Source organism: Triticum urartu, chromosome 6A (assembly GCF_056163025.1).
Source record: "Triticum urartu cultivar PI428250 chromosome 6A, HENAU_Tu73, whole genome shotgun sequence".
Lineage (NCBI taxonomy): Eukaryota > Viridiplantae > Streptophyta > Magnoliopsida > Poales > Poaceae > Triticum > Triticum urartu.
In genome coordinates this window covers 458,101,701-458,125,207 of record NC_141878.1, presented here as the reverse complement: position 1 = coordinate 458,125,207, position 23,507 = coordinate 458,101,701, and the positions used below count along the sequence as shown (strand labels likewise).

Below are 23,507 nucleotides of genomic sequence, written 5' to 3'. Positions count from 1 at the left end.
AGCGGAGGCGTCCCACGACGGTCGGGCCGGGTCCGCGTCCGGCGAGGGGGCCAGGGCGGCTGGTGGGGGCACCGGAGCGGCAGGGGAGGCGCGGAGCGCCAGACGATAGGAACGAGACGCAGATCCTGCGGAGGAAGGGCTGGAATCCAGCCAGTACTGCGCGTGCATGGCCGGAAGCAGAGGGGGAAGGGGTGGCCATGGCCGAGGGGTGGGCGCCGGCACCGGAGCGGTGGCCGGCGGCAGGGTGGGGTAGGCGCCGAGGCCGGAGTGGCTGGCGGCGCAGAAGCGGGGAGCGGGAGCTAGCTAGCGGATTCTCGACCTGCCAGAGCTCCTCTCAAATTGTGATCTTAATTTCTTGCGTTCAAAATGTCGTGAATTTGGTTTGATTTAAATAAAAATCATCCGCTCGTTCAAATTTCGTTCAAAATGTGTCCCCATGTTTGATGCATAGCGCCGAATGGCCGGCTCCGTATCCGTATCGCCGGACAGTGACCCCGATTCGACGGACGGCTTTGAATAAGGCCTCACGCATTGGCGTCATCTTGGAATGGATCAGCCAGACAACCATAGGCGTCGAATTGTTCCACGGATTTCAGTAAGAGACAGACCAGCGCTCGTGTGAACTGTGCGTGGAAGGTCTCGGAATACTTTTGGATTTTAGGCGGACAACAGTGTCTCTACACGCGACCTGCTGGCCCATTTTCAAAACGAGCGGTGTTGATGACTTGAGATTAAATATGCCGGGCAGAAAACATATACTCGTGGCGCATTAAAGTAGTTGTGTGCAGATATATGATTTTGAGCCAAGATGGAGTCAATTTGGCCGTGGGAGTTTGGTGCCACGATGACTTTGTTGGCGGATCTGCTGACTCTTGCCGCACGGCAAGGCAGGGATCGACATCGTCGACGAGAAAAAGTCGCGGATTTGATCAGGAACGGTGAGCAAAGCACGCCAATTAGACAAATCGGCTCTGTTGTTTAGTATGCGCGTGACATAAATGCGTCGCTTAGTGTTAAAAATATCAGGGGTGTCTGGCTGCTCTGCTCTGCTCTATTCTGCTTCATGTGGATGCAGAATTAAAGGTCTGCTAGGACGTCACCTCCGGATTATGTTATGTTACTCTAGAGGTTAGTTGAGCTGAAACACTCGTGAGTAAACTACTAGTAGTATCAAATATAGTTGTATGATACTATCACGTTGATTCCTGTAATATTCTCGCTGACAGTTGAATGGATGCCGTCACTCTCGGCGAGACTGCGGACCACGTACGTAGATTGCCATGTCTGCTCAAGAAAGCAGCTTGATAGTGATGGGGAGTTAGTTTAGGTGTGGACAACGACGCGCACCTGCACTGGGTCTGGGTGTAACCTGGTCTGCTGGTCGCGAGAAAATGCAAAAGAGAAAGAAAAAAACAACCGCCTCCGGAGAAGTGAGCAAGGGGGTCAGTTGAAGCAACGGCGGCTCAACAGGGAGGAAAAAGAAGACCGCTGCTTTCATCATCATAGGAACTGCAGAAAAGATTAAAAGGTAAAAAACAAATGTAGAGTACTCTTTGATGGCAGCTTCACATGCTCGGATCAGAAAAGAATAGAGCTGCAGCCCTGCAAGGGTAGGCTGCTGCATGTTAATTGACCCTACATTATCTTCATCGGTTCCTTTTCCCTTGGAACCTTGCTCATCTGACCTCAGCCAGGAATGTGCTGTACTACTACTCCTTCCGTTTCTAAATATAAGTTTTTTTAAACATTTCAAATGGACTACAACATACGTAACATACGAATGTATATAGACATATTCTAGAATATATATTCATTCATTTTGTTCCGTATGTAGTCACTTGTTGAAATCTCTAAAAAGACTTATATTTGGAAACGGAGGGAGCACTTACTAGGTATGACACAATGGCACAACATGCCGCAGCGAGTATATATTTTACAGGGTGACGAGTAACAGCGAGGAAATGGACTTTGGTCCGGTTGGCAACTGCTGTCACTTTTGCCGGGTCACAAATTGCAGCCAACAACTACCACTCTGAGGTCTCAGCCGGTGCCCTGTACTGGTGTAGGTTTAACCTGGCATATTTAACAGCAAATTATCCGCTGTTACTCGTCAGTGCTTACGAGGCCTTGTCACATCAGATGAGTTCACAAGATACTCGGTGTCATAGGAGGTTATATCAAATGAGGCCACAAGATATCTGATACTCCCTTCGTTCCAAAACTGGTTCCAAAATGTTTGAAGTCCTAGCTTTGTCCTAGATTTTGGTCAAACTTAAAGACGTGTGACTCAGGACAAACCTAGAACTTCAAACTATTTGAAACGGAGGAAGTGCACGAGAAATAAAATGGCTTAACTGAACTTAGCCAAAAAGAAAAACAGAGAGAGTAAACTGAACACTGGCATAAACAACCACAACTCGAATGCACATTTTTGTACAGAAGCGCAAGCAGTCGCCTGGCACAGTTTCTGTCCTCAGGACCTTCTTTCAGTCGAATGTTGCTCATATCATAGGGACAGTCATCTATACCACGGACCACACACACATTTTCTTGTCGCTAAGAATGTACATGCACCTTCACATGGAAATGAACTCAAAGGGCATCTACTGGCGGAGCTCCGAAAGACATGCTTCCACTCGCGAGCAAGTTTCAATGATGGGTTGCAGCACATGCTGGGGGGTAACGAATGGTACAGTACAACGCATGTATCAGCAGCATCGGCAGCAAAACAGGTCTCGGCATGTGTACGGGGCTGCTCTGGCTTCCAGCTCCTCAATTGGGGGCACGGCCTCGAGAACAAATCCATTCTCTCTAGTGAAGCAGAAGTCATAGATGTTTCTGCATATGCCTTTACTGAACGGATGAACTCTATCAGGAATTCCCCTGCAAGTAGTACAGCTCCGGTGTTTCAGTACCGAGTTAATGATACAGCAATGATGAATCACAGCAAGCTGGAGCGTGAGTCACCGCCTCCAGTATTGCATACCTTAAGTAGAATATCCGCTTCCTTCTGGCCACTTCATAGGTTGTTTGATTTGTGAGAGCAATATAACTGCAAAATATAGAAGGGGGGAATTCAGCCAAACATGCATGCATTAAAGACAAAATGTAGTTGCTCCTTTCGGGCAGGGGCTGCATGGAGATGATGCCTTTGTAGCATTGCCAACAATTAATGGCCTAAAATTAATCAAATTCCAGCCATGCGCTGGAAGGGCAGGCATGTGTACCGCTTTGCTTCGGCTTTTGCCCTCTGACCCTCTATTCACTGGGTTAACCCCGTAGTGCGACATTTTGGGTCAACAGGCATTATATGCTACTGTACTTCAATTTATAACTCAATGAAAATTGACAAAGTGGTATTGGGAGTTAAACAGAAATAACTTTAAAAAATTATATGTTCAACCATTGGCCTGTTGCTATGCATTTGCTAGACAGTAATGTTTCGACAAAGCTCAAATCCATGATTTTCTCCCCTCCTTTTTCCCGAAGGAAATTTAAGTACATGTTCTCAACTTAACAATTCAAGAAAATAAAATAAAAAATGCTACCATTTGACGCTCTTTTGAATAATTAGAAGGCCTTGTATGGTTAGAGAGATCAAAAGACCAGGAAAAAGCTTACGTATGAAACATCAACAACAACAGCAGGAACATAAGGATAAATATCAATACTGCCAACAGGATTACACCAATAAAATCCTTCCACCTGCCATGGTAACAAAAATAAGTTCCATGAGATAACCAGAAAAGAAAGGCTCGAATGAAAGGATTGAAGCCACATCTTATGGACAACAATATGATCTCAGAAGAGAATAACATATCTTACCAGACTTTCTCAATATCTAAATGCAGTGACTCAATGTACAGAGCGACAGTCCAGGTAGACAGGATTGATTCTTCAAATATGTACCACCTAGAAAATATAAAACATTTGTTATTAAACTATTAAAACAACTTTAATAATTGAACCTAACACATCACAAGGTACCACAACATAAACAGTACAGTTTGTACTGCCAGTAAAGTCCAAAAAAGATTGGTGCGTACATAGTTAACCTTTTTTAAGCAGTCGAACCAAATGAGCTTTATACTCCCTCCATGCCAAAATAGTGCATATTAAGATTTTTCCTAGGTTAAACTTTGTAGTTTGACCAACTATATAGAAAAATATATGAACTTTTACAGTACCAAATATATATGATAACAAAATAAATTCCATGATGAATCTAATGGAATTGTAGATGTCAACAATTTTTTCTACAAAACTTGGTCAAATTATAATGTTTGGCTTAGGATAATACTAATATGCACTATATTTTGGCATAGACGGAGTACATGGTAAAAGAAAGAGAGAATTCCTTATTTGTCCCTTTCTTAAAATTTGCTTCACTATTTGACACCCAATGTAAATTTTGTTCCCTATATGGCACTTCCGTCCATTTTAGTAACTAACGGTGTTAAGTGTGAGATGAAACGACCATTTTGCCCCTAGTGCATTTTCACCGATGTTGCACTCCAATATTTTGGTCCTTAACTTAAGTTATCTGTGCATGTAAAAGTCATAGAAAACATCTATAAAACTTGTACTACCATATCTAAGATCAGTATCATACTAGTTAGTTCATCACGTTCCAAAAGCATTATACACACTATTAAATCCTCTAATTAGCCCATGTTCAGAACTAGTACACATAATTAGCCGTAGACCATGCGTGTGCCGGCAGCCGTGGACCACGCGCACGGTCGGCAAACGAGAACGCCTCCTATTGGCCACGAGCAGCCGTAGACCACGCACACAGCCGGTAAGCGGAGGACCAGGGGAATGCCACCAGCCAGCCACGCGCAGCCAGAGACCATGTCCTCGCTCGGACTGAGGCAGTCGCCGCTGCCGGTCGTCCAGTTCTGGTAACTGCCTCAGCCTCCTCTAATGGATTTACAAGCAAATGAGTTTGCAGTGGTAGACCTATCTCCTGAAAAGAGTTCGGTAAACAAGGGAACGAAGCAACCATCCCCGAAGGAGCGTTTGAAGGGATTGACTTCGGCTCCTATTATCTTTGTTTACCAATCTTCAAATTGGTGAATTGGTTAACAGGAAGTGCGTGCTAGCACGCTTCATATTTCTAGTAACAAGGGCCGTTGCTTGTTTGGTCGTTAGATCAAAGGGTGTTCATCCCTTGCTTGGCCGTGCCGCGGGAACAGGTCCATCGGGACGATGTCCATCACCTGCAGCACCGCCGTTCAGTGCTTGCCCACTGGCTTCGCCGCGCCCGTCTTCATCTTGTCCAGCAGCTTCAGGAGCATGCCTGCCGACAGCGACGCCATGTGCCGGTGATTTGGTGAGATGGAATTTGAGTTAGTCTAGGCGGTGATCAACGAAAGGATCGCAAGAAAGGTTGTTTCTGTTCTTTTCCTGAAACATCAACGAGTTCTTCGTACTGCCGATGAAATCTCAAGCTAAATTGCACGATGGGCATGTTGATTCAACCAAATCAGAGCCAATTTGTACACAATCTTGCATCAAACAAGGCGAATCCAAGGAAACCTTGGCTAGTTCGATAAAACCTTGGCCAGTTCAATGCTCGCCACATCAAGAACGACGGAAGAACCTCGAAGTGGAGCTTTGCATGGACGTCCGGCTGCAACAAGAGAGGGTGATCCTAGAAGACAGGAGAAGCTGTTCGCACCTCATTGCACCACTGTGGCCTGCACAGCCGCACCGAGGCCGAGCCCGCCTCAATGCCGCGTACCGGCCCCTTTGTAGTCATGTTCACCTACGGGTGAGCCGCACCAAGGCATTTGCCAACTACCACCTCCGCCGCGCCTTGGCTCGCGATATCCGCAGCCGCCTTGTCCCCTTCCGCCTCGGTGCCTTAGCCGCCATCCACCGCCCTACCCTGGTCGCCACGCACAGCCACAGCCCCACCTGGGTCGCCCATACCCCTTAGCCTCGCACCGCCGCTGCTATGTGCTCGGGGGAGAGAGTGAGTTCTATCGCGGGGAAGAGGATTCAGTCAGGGATCGGGGAGAGGAGAGAATGGTTCGATCGATCCATCTCTTCCTTTTTTTTTCTGGTGTTTAACAGCTAGGAGCACTTTGGTCCATGGAAGAAAATACTGACAGGTCAAATGGACGTAATGGTAACAGATTTGACGGAAATGTCATATAGGGAACAAATTGTAAATATAGTGTCAAAAAGGGAAGAATTTTTGTTTAGGGCCAAATAGGGAAGCAAAATTTAAGAAAGGGTCAAATAAGGAATTCTCTCTCTAAAAGAAAAGGGTTCATCCATCATCTAACACATCAGTTCAAATATTTCAGATCAGCTACCTAGTATTGATAGTTTTGAACAAATTGACTTGTAACTGCACATGGCAACTTAACTCTTACAACTAAATTTTACAATCCATATGTAAAATCAAGTCTATATCTTGTCCCATTTACTTTCAGTCACAAATCGATGCCCGGTGCAAAGCGTGCAATCAACTTCAACTTCGGCTATATCTTTATTAGATTAGCCACATGAAAATAACAGAAACAGATTAATCAAAATGTGTTTTCAGAACATCATGCGTATACATTGTTTCTATACCACTATATAGTATACGAATAACAATGATTATCGGCTGTTGGATGAAGCCGATCCAACGGTTGAGAGGTGGCAAATCCGGGTAGTCTTGGCTGTTGGATATTCTCTCCACCACATTGGATTATGCCACGTGTACTAATCCAGAAGATTCTACACCTGCGCTTATGCAGGAACCTGAAAACAAAGACACTTTTCCTTTGTTCTGGACTTCTCCAAACTTCAATTTTCCAGGTTTTCTTTGTTAAAAGAACACCATTCATTTTTATTCTATCATTTACGTTGTACAATATGCACGTAACACATACATTTCTCATTTGTTCTAGACTCTTCCATACGAGAGTTCTCCCAAGTTTTTTCTTCCAAAAGAACTGACATTTATTTTATTTTTTATTTCTGTTTTTTGGGGGGGTTCAAAGCTAATGTACAAAGTCCAATTTTCTTTGCAAATGGTGTACTCAACTGTTCTTATACATTTCACATGAGTTTTGTGTAGTATATACCACAGAGTCATCAAATATTAAGTAATTATAATTTGAATTCAAATGGGGTGGGCGATGAAACTTAAACATACATCTTAAATTTATTTGTGTGTGACTCCAAATGTATATGTTTTGACTATTATAATGTGGTATGTTGATATCTGTTCGCACTTCACTCTCACATGCAAGGCGCGTGTAACTTACTAGTACTGAATAGTGTATGATAAAATCAAAGATGTTCAGGTTGCATGTTGGAGATAAAAACGAAATCCAGAAACCATGACCAGGTGAAGTGTAATCTGTTTGCTCATATAATCAAAGAATGGGTGGATATGCATTGATAGTCACACCAATCAAGCCTTACGCAGCATGCGTGCATAGAGCAGGCTCCTCAAAATGTTTATACAGCACCAGATGTCCAGAAGCAAGCCAATAAACACACATGCAGATTTATTCTGCAGAGTGCACAGTAGAACATAGACGGTGTACAATGGAAACACATGAACGTGCATGCCAGGCAACATAGTCATTATGTACATGTAAAAAATATAATGCAGGAAATACACATGCCAAAACTCACCAAAAACGACAATGGTTCTTTTTGCCAATGCACGTTCCAAGCCAAACACAGTGATGGTCAAACTGAAGGACACATTTATCACAATCATGGCAGTGCCTGGTACGAGGTGGCTGCAAAAGTGTAATGTAGGAAAAAGTGAACTTAGACAATCAGCAAAAGCTTTACATGGAAAAAGTTTGAAGAGTAGGACGTAGGATCAGTGGATCACACAGATCAGTGTGAAACAAAGACATGTGAAAAACAACTATTTAGTAATGTATGAGACAGTACTAATTCAATCTGTAGCATCCAAAGTCGTGTAACCACCACTTTGCTAATTAGTTAGGAATTAGAACCCCGACATAGCATCAGGGTGTAGAAGACCCTCAGGATGGTCTCAGGGAGCTTTAAGATACTCGTCATAGCCTTAGGGCACCTAAATGGGTCTTCAATAGGCAATACAATGAAACCATTTAGAGCAACAGTATGACGGAAAGGCTGCAAATAGACTACTTCAACTATATCATGGAACAATCAACTGTAATTCTAATGCCTGAATTCTTATAGATCCACTTAACGATTCTTAACCAGTGACGTAAGGAGTTTAGTTAAATACAACCAAAGGTACGTGGACATAACTCATGGCTCACAAAAATGCCTTGTTTTTCGTGTCACCGACCCACACTTGATGTGAAGTTCAATCCGATGATTTTATACAATGGACGTAGTGAACATTTGCATGTCATAATTATGAAAGCTTTAGCACCATAAATTGAGAAGTTAAAACAAAACCTGGATAATTTTGCAATATTGGCAAGTCCAATCCCTACAAAGAAAATATAGAAGAATGTTAAACTAATATTATGACCGCGAGCAAACACAAGGATTTTACTACTGCATATACCCTAAAAAATAAATTTCTCGAGCTTCACCTGTTGCTTGACCCAGGAGGATAAAGATCCACAATTTGATGCAACCATGACGATGAAGAAGACATTGGTCTAAGTTTCTCTAGATCAGGCCGGTTTGTGGTGGACTTTAAGCTTCCATGTTTTGAACTGGATTGTCTTTTCTTAATCATCAAAAACACACACACAAGAAAGTATAAGTATCAGTGTATACCTCAGATAGGTTGTCAACACTTCTATGCTATGGTGATTACGACATTACTTTGAAAGAGTGGCGGTATTGATGAAGGTTGCATGCATCCCACCACTGGCTTGCATTGCATCAATAACATAGCTGACGGCACAGGAGCCCCAAAATCAGGCACTTATCAGATTCAATCGATAATGTGTATGATAATAAATTCAATAAGGCTATTCAATACCCTGGAGATGAACCAGCAGTGTAGAAGTATTGCGCTAAGGCGATCAGAACGAGCACACCATACACTCCGATATACCTGTAATAAAATGATACCAAATGGAGATCCTCAACAACCAAAAAGAGATAACTGTACACATCCTAAGTCAGAACAGAATGGACGGGGATTTATAGTGCAATATGGGGGGGAAATCGTGGCGTAACATACTCCTAGTGACCAGAGTGTAAATAAGACTGAGAACCATGATGCCTACACTCTGGCTGAAACAGTCAAGCAAAAAACGGCACTACAAGAAACTACCAAATACCACTCAGATATACTCCCTCCGTCCCATAACATAAGAGCGTTTTTGACACTAAACTAATGTCAAAAACACTCTTATATTACGGGACGGAGGGAGTACTACAATAGAGTGCTTTGACTTCTGAGAAGAGCATGTTATTATCACTGTGTAAAATTACGAGATTTATGCTTCAGAGCTGGTGGCACGCGGACAACTAGCACGCTAGCACCCCAAAAGCTACCTTTTCTGGTAGAATCATATCAGATTATATGGTTTAAAACAGGGGAAACAATCATTAGAGTGATACCTATAGCTGGAACAAAGCTTCGGACGCCGCACAAATCGACAGCGCGTCTTAAATTTGGAATTGAACCAAGCAAAAATTGAACTGGTGGGCAAAATAAGGTGGGAACTGTACCACGGCTCCTCGTGGATCCGCCTATCGAGGGTCGAATCGAGCAGGAAGACGGCGCCGACGAAGACCACGTGCATCAGGAGCACCATGGCCCTCAGGCCCAGGGGCGACCTCCTCGCTGCGCAAGAGAAACCCCAAACACCAGATCAGGACGCAAACACCCGGGACCGAATCGAGCTGAGGAGGGGGGATCGAACGGAGAGCGTACTCCGATCGGAGAGGCGGGGGCCTGGCTCGGCGGCGGAGGAGGACGCCATTGGGGCCGCCGCGGTCGCATCCGACGGCGAGGATGGTTAAGCGGGAGTGAGGAGGGCTACCGGCGGTCGCGACTCTGGTGCTCCGGAGACGACGTTTTCCGGTGGAAGAAGCGGGGTCCGTTGGGGTGGTGGGGGCCACGTGACAGACAGGACTATGTTGTCTTATTGAAGTGGATGGGGGCCAGCTGGAAGTGGGGATAGGACGAGAAGGTGTTACTCCAGTTGGGAACTGGATCCATCCATGTGAGATGCAGAGCATCTCTAGATATATGGGCGTCTTGCAAATTTCGTTTACAGTATCTTATAAATAAATTTTGGGGGAGGTCTGCCTCCTCGATAGAATAGATCCGATAAACATGACCAAATTTGCACTCGATTTGAAACATCTAGTTCGCTCTATAGATCATACAAGCATAGTTCATCATACAATAGATAGATAGTTCCGCACAAAGCACATCGATAGATAGTTCAAACTTAAACTACTAAACTAGATACTTCATACTAGCATCTACTCCTTGCCGGACTCACCGTCGTTACCGGAGTCGTCCTCGCAAGGCGGGGACTCGTTGTCGTGGAGGGTGTGGTAAATGAGCGTGCCGGAAAGGGTTGAGGCGAGTTGGTACTCCTTCCGGAGCGCCGGCAGGCGCGAGGCCGCAGCTGCATCTCCGTGGCGGCAGCCTCCTTCACCCCCACCAGGCGCGCTCGTCCGCCCTGAGGCGCTGGATGGACGGATCAAAGAGCCACCCGAGGCGACGGAAAGTCACCCACGCCCGCGCTCCGGCGTTGCGGGACTTTGCGTCGCGGGTGCGCGCCTGCTCCCTGCGCCTTTTCAACACGGGAGGACGGAGGGAGGAGTTGCTGGCCTCGTCGTTGTTGCGCCGCTTGCAGCCGCCGAGCCCACCGCGGCTGTGATGTAGGGTGGAACCCTAATTGGCCGATCTTTCACGAAAGGAGCGGATCCCGCGATGAACACGAATAACACGAGGAGGGAAACGATGGAAAACACGGGGGAAACACAAGAGAAACACTAACCCAACAAGAAATAGTCACACATGTGCTAGATCATCGAGTACATAAGAAATCACACGATCCACGGACAACTAAGGACGATACAAAGGTAGCCGGTCTTCTTCGTGAGGAGGTCTTGAATCCACGAGGGGATCTTCCCTTAGCGGGGTCTTGAATCCAAAGAGATCTTCTCCGAAGAGGGGCCGCGGTGTAACACCCTCGATGCGACTATATCTCCCACGTGTCGAGGCACGACTTAGAGGCATAATCGCATAGAAGGCATATGTCGCAAGTTAGGCAATCTTCACAACATCCCATGTAATATATATGTAATAAAAGGGGAGATAACATAGTTGGCTTACACTTGCCACGTCAATCAAGTACATAAATAACATTACATCATCCAAACACTCATGGCCCGACTACGGCGCCAAAATAAAAGATAACCCAATATGCGACACGGTCCCGATCACCCCAACTGGGCACCACTACTGATCATCAGGAAAAAAAACATAGTATCGTTGAGAGTCTTCGTCGAACTCCCACTTGAGCTCAAGCGCGTCACCTGGAGCAGAATCATCAGACCCTGCATCTGGTGTAATAGTAATCTGTGAGTCACAGGGACTCAGCAATCTCGCACCCTCGCGATCAAGACTATTTAAGCTTATAGGTAAGGCAGGGTAAAAATATATGTGGAGCTGCAGCAGGCGACTAGCATATATGGTGGCTATCCTGTTCGCAAAAGAGAGCGAGAAGAGGATGCAAAGCGCGAGCGAGAAACTAGAGGACAACCTGCGCAAAACATTACTTCAACACCGTGTCCACTTCCCGGACTCCGCCGAGAAGAGGCCATCATGGTAACTCACACGGTTAATTCATTTTAAATAAGTTAAGTTTCAAGTTATCTACAACCGGACATTAACAAATTCTCATCTGCCCATAACCGTGGGCACGGCTTTCGAAAGTTCAAATCCCTGCAGAGGAGTCCCAACTTAGCCCATGACAAGCTCTCACGGTCAACGAAGGAATAGACCTCCTCCCGATACGTTCCGATCAGTCTCGGTATCTCGGTTCTTCAAGACACTTCGACAGATTAAAATAAGACCAGCAACACCGCTCGAATGTGCCGACAAATCCCGATAGGAGCTACACATATCTCGTTCTCAGGGCACACTCAGATGAGCTCTCCATACAACTAAAATCAAACCTCGAGTTTCCCCAAGGGGGCGCTGCACAGGACTCTAGTTTGGACCAACACTCAGAGGAGCACTAGCCCAGGGGGGCTAAAATAAGATGACCCTCGGGCTCGGGGAACCCAAGGGAAAAGAGGCTAGGTGGCAAATGGTAAAACCAAGGTCGGGCATTGCTGGAAAAGCTTTAATCAAGGCGAACTATCAAGGGGTTCCCATTATAACCCAACCGCGTAAGGAACGCAAAATCCGGGAACATAACACCGATATGACGGAAACTAGGGCGGCAAGAGTGGAACAAAACACTAGGCGAGAGGCCCAGCCTTCCACCCTTTACCAAGTATATAGATGCATTAAGATAACATGGCAATATAATGATATCCCAACAAGTAAATAAATGTTCCAACAAGGAACGGCCTCCAATCTTCACCTGCAACTAGCAACGCTATAAGAGGGGCTGAGCAAAGCGGTAACATAGCCAATCAACGGTTTGCTAGGACATGGTGGGTTAGAGGTTTGACATGGCAATTTGGGAGGCTTGAAAGCAAGTGGTAGGCATCGTAGCATTGGCATAGCAAAAGAGCGAGCAATCTATCATAGCAAAGATAGTAGTGCTTTCGAGGGTATGATCATCTTGCCTGCAAAGTTGTCAGAGTTGACTGGATCCTCGAAAGCAAACTCAACGGGCTCCTCGTTAGCGAACTCGTCTCCCGACTCTACCCAAACAAGACAAACAAGCAACAAGGACACAATCAACCACGTGCAAGGATCAAACAATATGATGCAAGGATGGTATGCTATGCGGGATGCGATGCGGGATTTGACAGGAAATGCATGAACCTGGCCTCAACATGGAAATCCAAGTGTGCCACTGGAAAGGTGAGATGAAATCGCTTGAAAACGATATAAAGAACGCCGGAATCGGAGTTACGGTTTGGAAATGGTAAGCAATTCAAATATGACACCGGTCTGCGATTTACCGCAAGTAGCCATCTAAATGCAATGAGATGAACAAGCTACAGCACCCAAACATGGCATCAAAATACATGGTAGGGATGCATTCATGATGCTTAACAAAAGTCTAGCACTGAGCTACGGCCAATTCATCCATTAACAGGTTCAAACAAGCATAGAAAAAATGCATATGGTAAACAAATCTCAGACTTAGTGAAATTAACACTTGTCTGGAATTTCAGATCAGATAACACTCTTCGGAGCAACAAAACTATATGCTACGGGACCTGAACATGGCAAAGTAAAGCATGGCATGGAGCTACTAAAAGAGCTTAACAAAAGTCCCTTAGTGACCTTGAGCCAAAAGGGATCAGAAACTACATTTGCAAGTATGTGAACATAGCAAAAACATAATCAGTTCTCAGACTTGGGGAAAACTGGAGCATGCTGAAACGGATATCAAGTAGGCATGTTTACGAGCTCGATGCACTCACTACGGAGCAAGTCATGACTAGATAAGCATACACCCATCAAGAATACACAAAATGCAAGCTAGACATGGCAAGAACAATAGCATAGCATGCACGGATCAACTACAACATCCTCGGCAAAATCGCTAACAAGTAGACAATCTGCCCAGATTCACGAAGTAGCAAAAGTAGAGCTCGATTGACTCAAGCTAGGGTGCTCCATAATTGCAAACAAGGACATGGATGGATAAAGCACTACAAGATTAACAAAACATCCTTACTGATCATCCTCAAAAGGGGCACGGATCACTAGGAAACAACATGAACATATGGCCATATAAAATAAACAGCTCAAGGACTTAGTGGAAATGCTAAGTCCCTGAAATCAGCATTACCTAGTGCCTCACTTTGCAAGCTTGTGCTAGTCACCGCACACATCACAAAAATACATGGGTTGCACCTCTGGAAAGATGGCAAAACCCTTAACAAAACATATGTAGAGCTCATGGGCATATCATGCACACAATAATCATGGCAAAAATGACAAATAGCTAAATGGAGTAGCAGATCTGACAATTATCTCAAGTAGCACTCTTCTAACAGCATTTCGGGCATCAAGATGAACTCAAATGAAAATGATGCAATGGAATGAAATGATGTACTCTCTGAGATGAACATTTTGCTATGCTATATGCCCAAAACGGAGCTACAGATGCGGAGTTATGATGCGATGAACAAGAGCATATAAACTGCAGACTTAGGAAAAAAACAAGGGGTCAACCCTAGGGTTTCCAGATCCAGATCGGATCTCGCCGGAGCACGCAAAACGAGGATGGCCAGAGTCGGACTTGGAGCTCGCCGGACTTGGAGATGGGGGCACGCCGGCCGGAGGGGTGCGGCGGAGGCGGAGGCGGCGCCGGGCGAGGCGGCGCGGGCGGAGCTCGAGCTCGCCGGCCGCGGTGGAGCGCCGGCCGGAGGTGGCCGGAGTCCGGCAAGGCGGCGGCGGAAGGACCCGGGCGGCGGGGCGAATCCCAGGCGGCGGGGCGCGCGCGCCTGGGTCGGGAGGGCTCTCCCCGGGCCCCGGCGGGCCCGCGCGGCGGCGAAGTGTGCGCCGGGCGGCGGCCAACGGGAGAGGGCCACGTGGCAGCGACGGGGCGGACCCGGACGTGTCTGTCGGTGGCGGCTTTGTCCGGCGGCGGCGGGTGGAGATGGATCTAGGGTTTTCGGGGGGGGGGGAGGAGGAGGAGATTTTCGGGGGTGTCTTTAAATAGGCATTGAGGGAGTTAGTTGAGTCCAAATGAGGTGCGGTTTTCGGCCACGCGATCGTGATCGAACGCTCTAGATGATGGATAGGGTTTTGGTAGGTTTTGGGCCAACTTGGAGGGGTGTTGGGCTGCAACACACACGAGGCCTTTTCGGTCCCTCGGTTAACCGTTGGAGTATCAAACAAAGTCCAAATGATACGAAACTTGACAGGCGGTCTACCGGTAGTAAATCAAGGCCGCTTGGAAAGTTTCGGTTCAATCCGGAAATATTTAATCCCCACACACGAAAGAAAGCTAGAAATGACCACCAGAGAAGAACGAAGCGCCGGAATGCAAAACGGACAACGGGGAAAATGCTTGAATGCATGAGACGAACACGTATGCAAATGCAATGCACATGATGACATGATATGAGATGCATGACAACGATAACAACACACGGAGACAAAGAACCCGAACCCGAGGAAATAAATATAACTTAACGCCGGAAACGGCAAGGGCTGGAGTACAAATTGGGAAAGTTACATCCGAGGTGTTACAACACTCCACCACTACGAAAGGATCTCGTCCCGAGATCTAGGACTGAAAGAACGCCGGGTACTCAGAACGGAGGTGATCCTCGCGTTCCCAGGTAGCTTCATGGCCGGAATGGTGTGACCACTTGACTTTGAGAAATTTGATTGACTTGTTGCGAGTCTTGCGTTCAGTCTCTTCAAGGATAGCGACTGGGTGCTCACGATAAGAGAGATTTTCTTGGAGCTCAATGTCCTCGAAGTTGATGGTGCGGTCAGGAGTCTTGAAGCACTTTCGAAGCTGAGAGACATGGAACACGTCATGAACATTTGCAAAGTTTGAAGGAAGCTCGAGTTGATAGGCGAGGTCGCCTCTCTTGCTCACAATGTTGAAAGGTCCCACGTATCTGGGGGCAAGCTTCCCTTTGATACCGAAGCGACGAGTACCTTTCATAGGAGAGACACGGAGGTAAACATCATCTCCGATCTCGAAAGCCAAATCACGGTGCTTACTATCATAGTAGCTCTTCTGACGGGATTGGGCTGCTTTGAGGTTATCACGAATGACTTTGCACATTTCTTCTGCCTCTGTGATTAAGTCATTACCCAAAAGCTGACGTTCGCCGGTTTCAGACCAGTTGAGAGGGGTACGACACTTCCTGCCATACAGAATTTCAAATGGGGCCTTGCCCGAACTTGCTTGAAAACTGTTGTTGTAGGAGAATTCAGCATAAGAAAGACAATCCTCCCACTTCATGCCGAAGGAGATCACACAAGCCCTGAGCATATCTTCAAGAATCTGGTTGACACGCTCGACTTGACCGCTAGTTTGAGGATGGAAAGCTGTGCTGAAGCGGATGTTGGTGCCCATGGCCTTCTGAAAAGAATCCCAAAACTTGGAGGTAAAGATGCTGCCACGGTCTGAAGAGATCACTTGTGGAATACCATGCAGAGAGACAATACGAGAGGTATAGAGTTCCGCCAATTGAGCTGCAGTGATCGACTCTTTGATAGGCAGAAAATGAGCCACTTCGGTGAGTTTGTCGATGACAACGAATATAGCATCATTGCCACGCTTGGACTTTGGAAACCCAGTCACGAAGTCCATCTCAATGTGGTCAAACTTCCATTCTGGAATGGCAAGAGGTTGGAGGAGACCAGCTAGCCTTTGGTGTCCTGCCTTCACTCTTCTGCAGACATCACATTCATTCACGAATTGAGCGATCTCGCGCTTCATTCGAGTCCACCAATAAGCTTGCTTGAGGTCCTGATACATCTTTGTGCTCCCAGGGTGGATGGAGAGGAGAGAATTGTGAGCCTCGTTCATGATCACTTTACGGAGGTCACCTTTGGGTACAACAATACGATCCTCGAAGAAAAGAGTGTCCTTGTCATCAAGACGGTAGCACTTGTACTTGGGTTGACTCTTGGCAATCCCAATCTTCACCTTTTTCACCATAGCATCAAGAAGCTGGGCTTGGCGAATCTGGTCTTCCAAGGTAGGAGAGACTTGAAGGTTGGCGAGGAAACCTTGAGGAACAACTTGCAGATTAAGTTTGCGGAAAACTTCACAAAGCTCGGGTTGATAAGGCTTGAGAATCAGACTGTTGCAGTAGGCCTTTCTGCTCAATGCGTCAGCAATCACATTGGCCTTGCCTGGAGTATACTCAATACTCGGATTATACTCTTGAATCATTTTGACCCATCGAGTTTTCCTGAGGTTGAGATTAGGCTGAGTGAAGATGTACTTGAGACTCTTGTGATCAGTGAAAATGTCCACTTTTCTTCCCAATAGAAGATGTCTCCAAGTCAAAAGAGCATGCACAACTGCCGCCAACTCGAGATCATGAGTGGGGTAGTTCTTCTCATTAGGCTTCAACTGGCGAGAGGTATAAGCAACAACTTTCTTCTCTTGCATCAATACTGCGCCAAGACCTTGGAGAGAGTCATCACAAAAGACCTCGTACGGCTTGGATTCATCGGGCGGAGTCAGAACTGGAGCAGTGATCAATTTCTCTTTCAAAGTGTTGAAAGCAATGTCACACTCTGGAGACCAAACGTACTTGACGTGCTTCTGAAGAAGATTTGAGAGAGGCTTCACGATCTTAGAAAAGTTTTCAACGAATCTTCGACAATAGCTTGCGAGACCGAGGAAGCTACGGAGTTGCTTCACGTTCTGAGGAGGTTCCCAATTCACAATTGCAGACACCTTCTCAGGATTCATGGCAATGCCCTTGGCAGAGATGATATGACCAAGATAAAGAACCTCATCGAGCCAAAATTCACACTTGGAGAACTTGGCGTAGAACTTGTGTTCTCTGAGCTTATCAAGAACCAAACACAAGTGCTTGGCATAATCTTCCTTGTTCTTCGAGAAAACCAGAATGTCGTCGAGATAGACCAAAACAAAGTCATTGGTGTAGGCGTTGAAAATGAAGTTCATCATGCGAGAGAACGTCGGAGGAGCGTTGACGAGGCCAAAAGACATGACAGTGTATTCATATGAACCAAAGCTTGTCCTGAAAGCCGTCTTGGGAATATCTTGCTCACGGATTCGAATCTGATGATAACCCATACGGAGATCAAGCTTGGAGAATACTCGAGCACCTTTGAGTTGTTTGAACAACTCATTAATGTTGGGAAGTGGGTATTTGTTCTTGATGGTCTTCTTGTTCACTGGACGGTAATCAACACAAAGTCGGTCCGTTCCATCCTTCTTCTTCACAAAAAGAACACCACAACCCCATGGAGAAGAACTAGGCCGGATGAGACCCATTTTCTCTTGAATATCGAGTTGCTTCTTCAGCTCCTTCAACTCTTCAGGTCCGAGCTTGTAAGGACGCTTGCACACAGGTTCCGTGCCAGGCTCAAGATCAATAACGAATTCAACTGGCCGGTGCGGAGGCATTCCTGGGAGCTCTTCTGGAAAGACGTCTTGATATTCGCAAACGACTGGAATTTGCGAGATAGCGTCCAATTCACCCTTCTCATTGAGAGAAAACAGACGGATGGTATTATCCCAAGCGGCAAAGACAATTACATCCTCAGACGAATGAGTCAATTGAATCTGCCTGGCAGCACAATTAAGATGTGCCTTGTGCTTAGAAAGCCAATCCATCCCGAGAATAAGATCAATATCCGAGTTACCAAGAACCATTGGAGAACCCAGAAACTTATAGTCACCCAAAGTGATTGTAAGATCCGGAACGCAGAAATTAGCTGTCATTTGCTTGCCCGGTGACACAATTTGCAAAGAATTTTGCAAATACTGATAATCGCACTCATACTTTGATGCAAAAGGTTTGGAAATGAAGCAATGCGATGCACCAGTGTCAAAAAGAACTTTTGCAGGAATATCATTAACAGGAAGGTTACCCATAATCACATCTGGTGATTCCTCTGCCTGAGCTGCATTCAGCAAGTTGACCTTGGCGGACTTGGGGTTATGCTTGACCACAGCTGTACTTGCCGATCTGACAGGAGGAGGAGGAGGAGCAAGACGCCTCTGGTTGAAACACTTGTTGGCATAGTGACCCTTCTGTTGGCACTTGTTGCACGTGACCTCTGAAAGCGGACGGTGGTACGGAGCACTCGATCTTGGAGCTTGAGACGAAGTCTTGTTCTAAAAGCCAGGGTTGGGTGGGTGGGAAGAACCACTGCCACCTTTGCTCTTCTGCTGATACGGCTGACGGAACAGAGGAGGAGGAAGCCAATACTTCTGCTGCTTGGCCACTTGAGTAGAGGAAGAAGGAGTAACATCTCTGACTCGCTTCTTGGAAGCATCACACCTCAACTGAGCAGCCTCTTGCTTCAGTGCCATGTTGTAGAACTCATCGTATCTCAAGGGCTCAAAGAGAACAAGAGCTAGCTGAATTTCTTCTCTGAGACCACCCCTGAACTGATATATCATGCTCTTCTCATCAGGCACGTCCTGCTTGGCAAAGCGGGTGAGCTTCTGGAACAACTTGTTGTAGTCATAGACAGACAAAGAGCCTTGCTTCAGATTGCGGAATTCCTCATGCTTGCTTTCAACCACGCTCTGGGGAATATGATGAGCTCGGAAATCTCGACGGAAATCATCCCAAGTGATAACACGTCCACCTCTGGAGTCCTTGTACTGCTGGAACCATTCTGCAGCTTGATCTTTGAGTTGGAAGGAAGCGAACTTAACAAAGTCCTCAGGCCTGACGTTACTGCACTCGAAATGCTTGCACAGATCCACAAGCCAATCGTCAGCATCGGTTGCCTCAACACAATTGCTGAAAGTCTTTGGCCCGTTAGCAAGGAACTGGTTGAGTGTAGCAAAGTGATTCTGATTGCTGCCTTGATTTCCTTGACTTCCTTGATTGCGCTCTTGAAGAATTTGCATGATCAACTGTGTGTTTGCATTGGTTGCGGCCATCACAGCTTGCCATGCCTCCGGAGGAGGTGGAGGTGGTGGCAGATCAGGATTCGGAGTCGTGCGCGTTGGAGGAGCCATCCTGAAGAGGTTGACCACCATTAGCACATTGATAGATAAATATTGAAGCTGAATCCAACGGAATGAAAATTGCAACATATAGTCTTCACATCCGAACAAAATGAACGAATGCATTTCTCTTGAAATGATCACATATCCATAAATTGAGAAGCCACGTAGAATTAAGGTAGAGAAATAAATCAACAAGGTATGGATCAAGAACGAATAATCGGTAAGAAATCCCAATCTCAAACCTATATCCGTGGAAGAAGAACTAGAGCTACTAGAATTCCCACCTATGAAACTCCCGAACCTTTCCGGTTATGCAATCAGGTGTTGGGGATACAGGGGAAGCATAATATCTCACCCAAATCTAGCAAATCCTACATCCAGCTGTATCCATCCTTCAACACATAACCAAGAAAAACTTTGGAAACCATCTACCTCAACCTTCGAAAAGCATCCGTTATACAAGTTATGGCGATACTCCCGAACTCCCGCCCCGGTACTGGGTGGCGTCGAGGTTATCTCACCAACGAACTGCATAAAAGAGATTTTCGATGTCGGCGTACTAAACTCAGGTATTCCAGAACTGCAACAATAAAATTATGATGACAACACCTCAGAGCTCAACTCCCCGGGACACTTCCACTAAACCCCTCAAAGGAGGCACCAAGACAATGTTCTCATCATAAAACCATCGGAACGATCCCAAGATACCCGCGTGATCCTAATATTTTTTTTGTGAAATTTGAGAAGAGAAGGGTCAAAACTCTACGTCAGGATGCCTTACCAGAGCGATGAGGAGACTGGGAAGTAAAAAGAATTCCTAAACTCTCCGATATATAATTCCTAAATGACTCAAAACATTTTTCTAGACACAACTCGGCCGCTAAAAAACGATCAAGCAATGGAGGCTCCTAAGGTCGGGGAAGGCTCTGATTACCAACTTGTAACACCCTTTACCAAGTATATAGATGCATTTAAGATAACAAGGCAATATAGTGATATCCCAACAAGTAAATAAATGTTCCAACAAGGAACAACCTCCAATCTTCACCTACAACTAGCAACGCTATAAGAGGGGTTGAGCAAAGCGGCAACATAGCCAATCAACGGTTTGCTAGGACAAGGTGGGTTAGAGGTTTGACATGGCAATTTGGGAGGCTTGAAAGCAAGTGGTAGGCATCGTAGCATTGGCATAGCAAAAGAGCGAGCAAACTAGCATAGCAAAGATAGTAGTGATTTCGAGGGTATGATCATCTTGGCTGCACAGTTGTCAGAGTTGACTGGATCCTCGAAAGCAAACTCAACGGGCTCCTCGTTAGCGAACTCGTCTCCCGGCTCTACCCAAACAAGACAAACAAGCAACAAGGGCACAATCAACCACGTGCATGGGTCAAGCAATATGATGCAATGATGATATGCTATGCGGGATGCGATGCGGGATGCAAAATGCAAGATATGACAGGAAATGCATGAAGCTGGCCTCAACTTGGGATTCCAAGGGTGCCACCGGAAAGTTGAGATGAAATCGCTTAAAACGATATAAAGAACGCCGGAATCGGAGTTACGGTTTGGAAATGACAAGAGATTCAAAAATGACACCGGTCTGCGATTTACAGCAAGTAGCCAACTAAATGCAATGGAATGAACATGCTACAGCATCCAAATATGACAACAAAATACATGGCAGGGATGCACAGAAGATGCTTAACAAAAGTCTAGCACTGAGATACGGCCAATTCATTCATTAACAGGTTCAAACAAACATGGCAAAAATGCATATGACAAACAGATCTCAGACTTAGTGAAATCAACACTTGTCTGGAATTTCAGATCAGGTAGCCCTCTTCGGAGCAACAAAACTACATGTTACAGGACCTGAACATGGCAAAGTAAAGCATGGCATGGAGCTACTCAAAGATCTTAACAAAAGTCCCTTAGTGACCTTGAGCCAAAAGGGATCAGAAAATACAATTGCAAGCATGTGAACATAGCAAAAACATAATCAGTTTTCAGACTTAGTGAAAACTGGCACATGCTGAAAAATAACTCAAGTAGGCATGTTTACGAGCTCGATGCACTCACTACGGTGTAAGTCATGGCAAGACAAGCATACATCCATCAAGAAGGCAAAAAATTCAAGCTAGACATGGCAAGAACAACAGCATAGCATGCACGGATCAACTACAACATCACCGGCAAAATTGCAAAACAAGTTGACAATCTGCCCAGATTCACAAAGTAGCACAGGTAGAGCTCGATTGACTCAAGCTAGGGTGCTCCATAATTGTAAACAAAGACATGGATGGATAGAGCACTACAATATAAACAAAACATCCTTACTGATCATCCTTAAAAGAGGCACGGATCACTAGGAAACAACAAGAACATATGGCATCATGAGATAAACAGTTCCAGGACTTAGTGAAATTACTTAAGTCCCTGAAAACAGAAGTAGCAAGTGCACCACTTTGCAAGCTTGCACAACTCACCACACACATCCTAAAAATACATGGGTTGCACCTCCGGAAAGATGACAAAACCCTTAACAAAACACATGTAGAGCATCAGGGCATAGCATGCACACAATAATCATGGCAAAAATGACAAAAGTGCTAAACGGAGTAGCAGATCTGACAATTAACTCAAGTAGCCCTCTTCTAACAGAATTTCGGGCATCAAGATGAGCTCAAATGAAAATGATGCAATGGAATGAAATGATGTACTCTCTGAGATAAACATTTTGATATGCTATATGCACGAATCGGAACTACAGATGCAAAGTTACGGAGCCACGAACATGGGCATATGGATCTGCAATTTCAGGACTTAGACGAAAAAAAGCACCGGATCTAGGGTTTGCACGGATTACGAGGATGGCCGGATCTACTGTTCAACATGACGGAGCCGAGGTATCCGGCGAGGAGAGGTGGCCGGGCGGCGGCTTGCCGGCGAGGAGGGTCGAGCGCGGCGGCAGCCGGGCCTTGGCGCGGCGTCCGGGGAGGCGGCGGCGGAGCTCGGCTCCCGCGGCGGAAGACGGCGAGGCGGCGCGGCGCGGCTCCGGCCGGCCGGCGAACGAGCGGCGCGCGGCGGAGCGGCAGAAGGACGCGGCGGCGTCGGGCACCGGCGCCGAGGGAGGCGGCGGCGCTAGCGGGCGCGGCCCGGTTGGAGCGGGGAGGGGGCCGGCTTCGGGCCGGCGGGCCTCGGCGGCGGCGCGGGCGGGAGCCGCCACATGGCAGTGTGCTAGTGGCCGCGGGCGGTGGCGGGCGATATGTCCGGCCCGGACGGACAATGTCCGGTGCGGCGCGGTGGATTTTTAGGGTTTCGGGGAGGAAGGAGATCCGAAAACGGAGGGGTTCTTTAAATAGAGGTAGAGGGAGTTAGGAGAGTCCAAATGAGGTGCGGTTTTTAGCCACATGATCATGATCAAACGCTCTAGATCATGGAGCAGAGTTAGGTGGGTTTTGGGCCAAATTGAAGGGGTGTTGGGCTGCAACACACACGAGGCCTTTTCGGTCCCTCGGTTAACCGTTGGAGTACCAAACGAAGTCCAAATGATACGAAACTTGACAGGCGGTCTACCGGTAGTAAACCAAGGCCGCTTGGCAAGTCTCGGTCCAATCCGGAAATTTTTAATCCCCACACATGAAAGAAAGCTAGAAATGATCACCGGAGGAGAACGAAGCGCCGGAATGCAAAACGGACAATGGGGAAAATGCTCGAATGCATGAGACGAAC

General features: G+C 46.4%; 1 protein-coding gene across 1 annotated transcript; it reads right to left on the bottom strand.

Moving 5' to 3' along the window:
• Positions 1 to 2,381: 2,381 nt before the first annotated feature.
• On the bottom strand, positions 2,382 to 10,070 carry LOC125514061 (protein S-acyltransferase 10). Its single transcript, XM_087528324.1, is given in 12 exon segments — positions 2,382 to 2,883; positions 2,987 to 3,052; positions 3,622 to 3,705; positions 3,826 to 3,912; positions 7,645 to 7,754; positions 8,416 to 8,449; positions 8,556 to 8,679; positions 8,682 to 8,695; positions 8,794 to 8,865; positions 8,954 to 9,028; positions 9,652 to 9,766; positions 9,857 to 10,070. Coding segments are annotated over 12 exon segments (1,005 nt in total). The 5' UTR covers positions 9,906 to 10,070; the 3' UTR covers positions 2,382 to 2,708.
• Between the last annotated feature and the right edge of the window lie 13,437 nt (positions 10,071 to 23,507).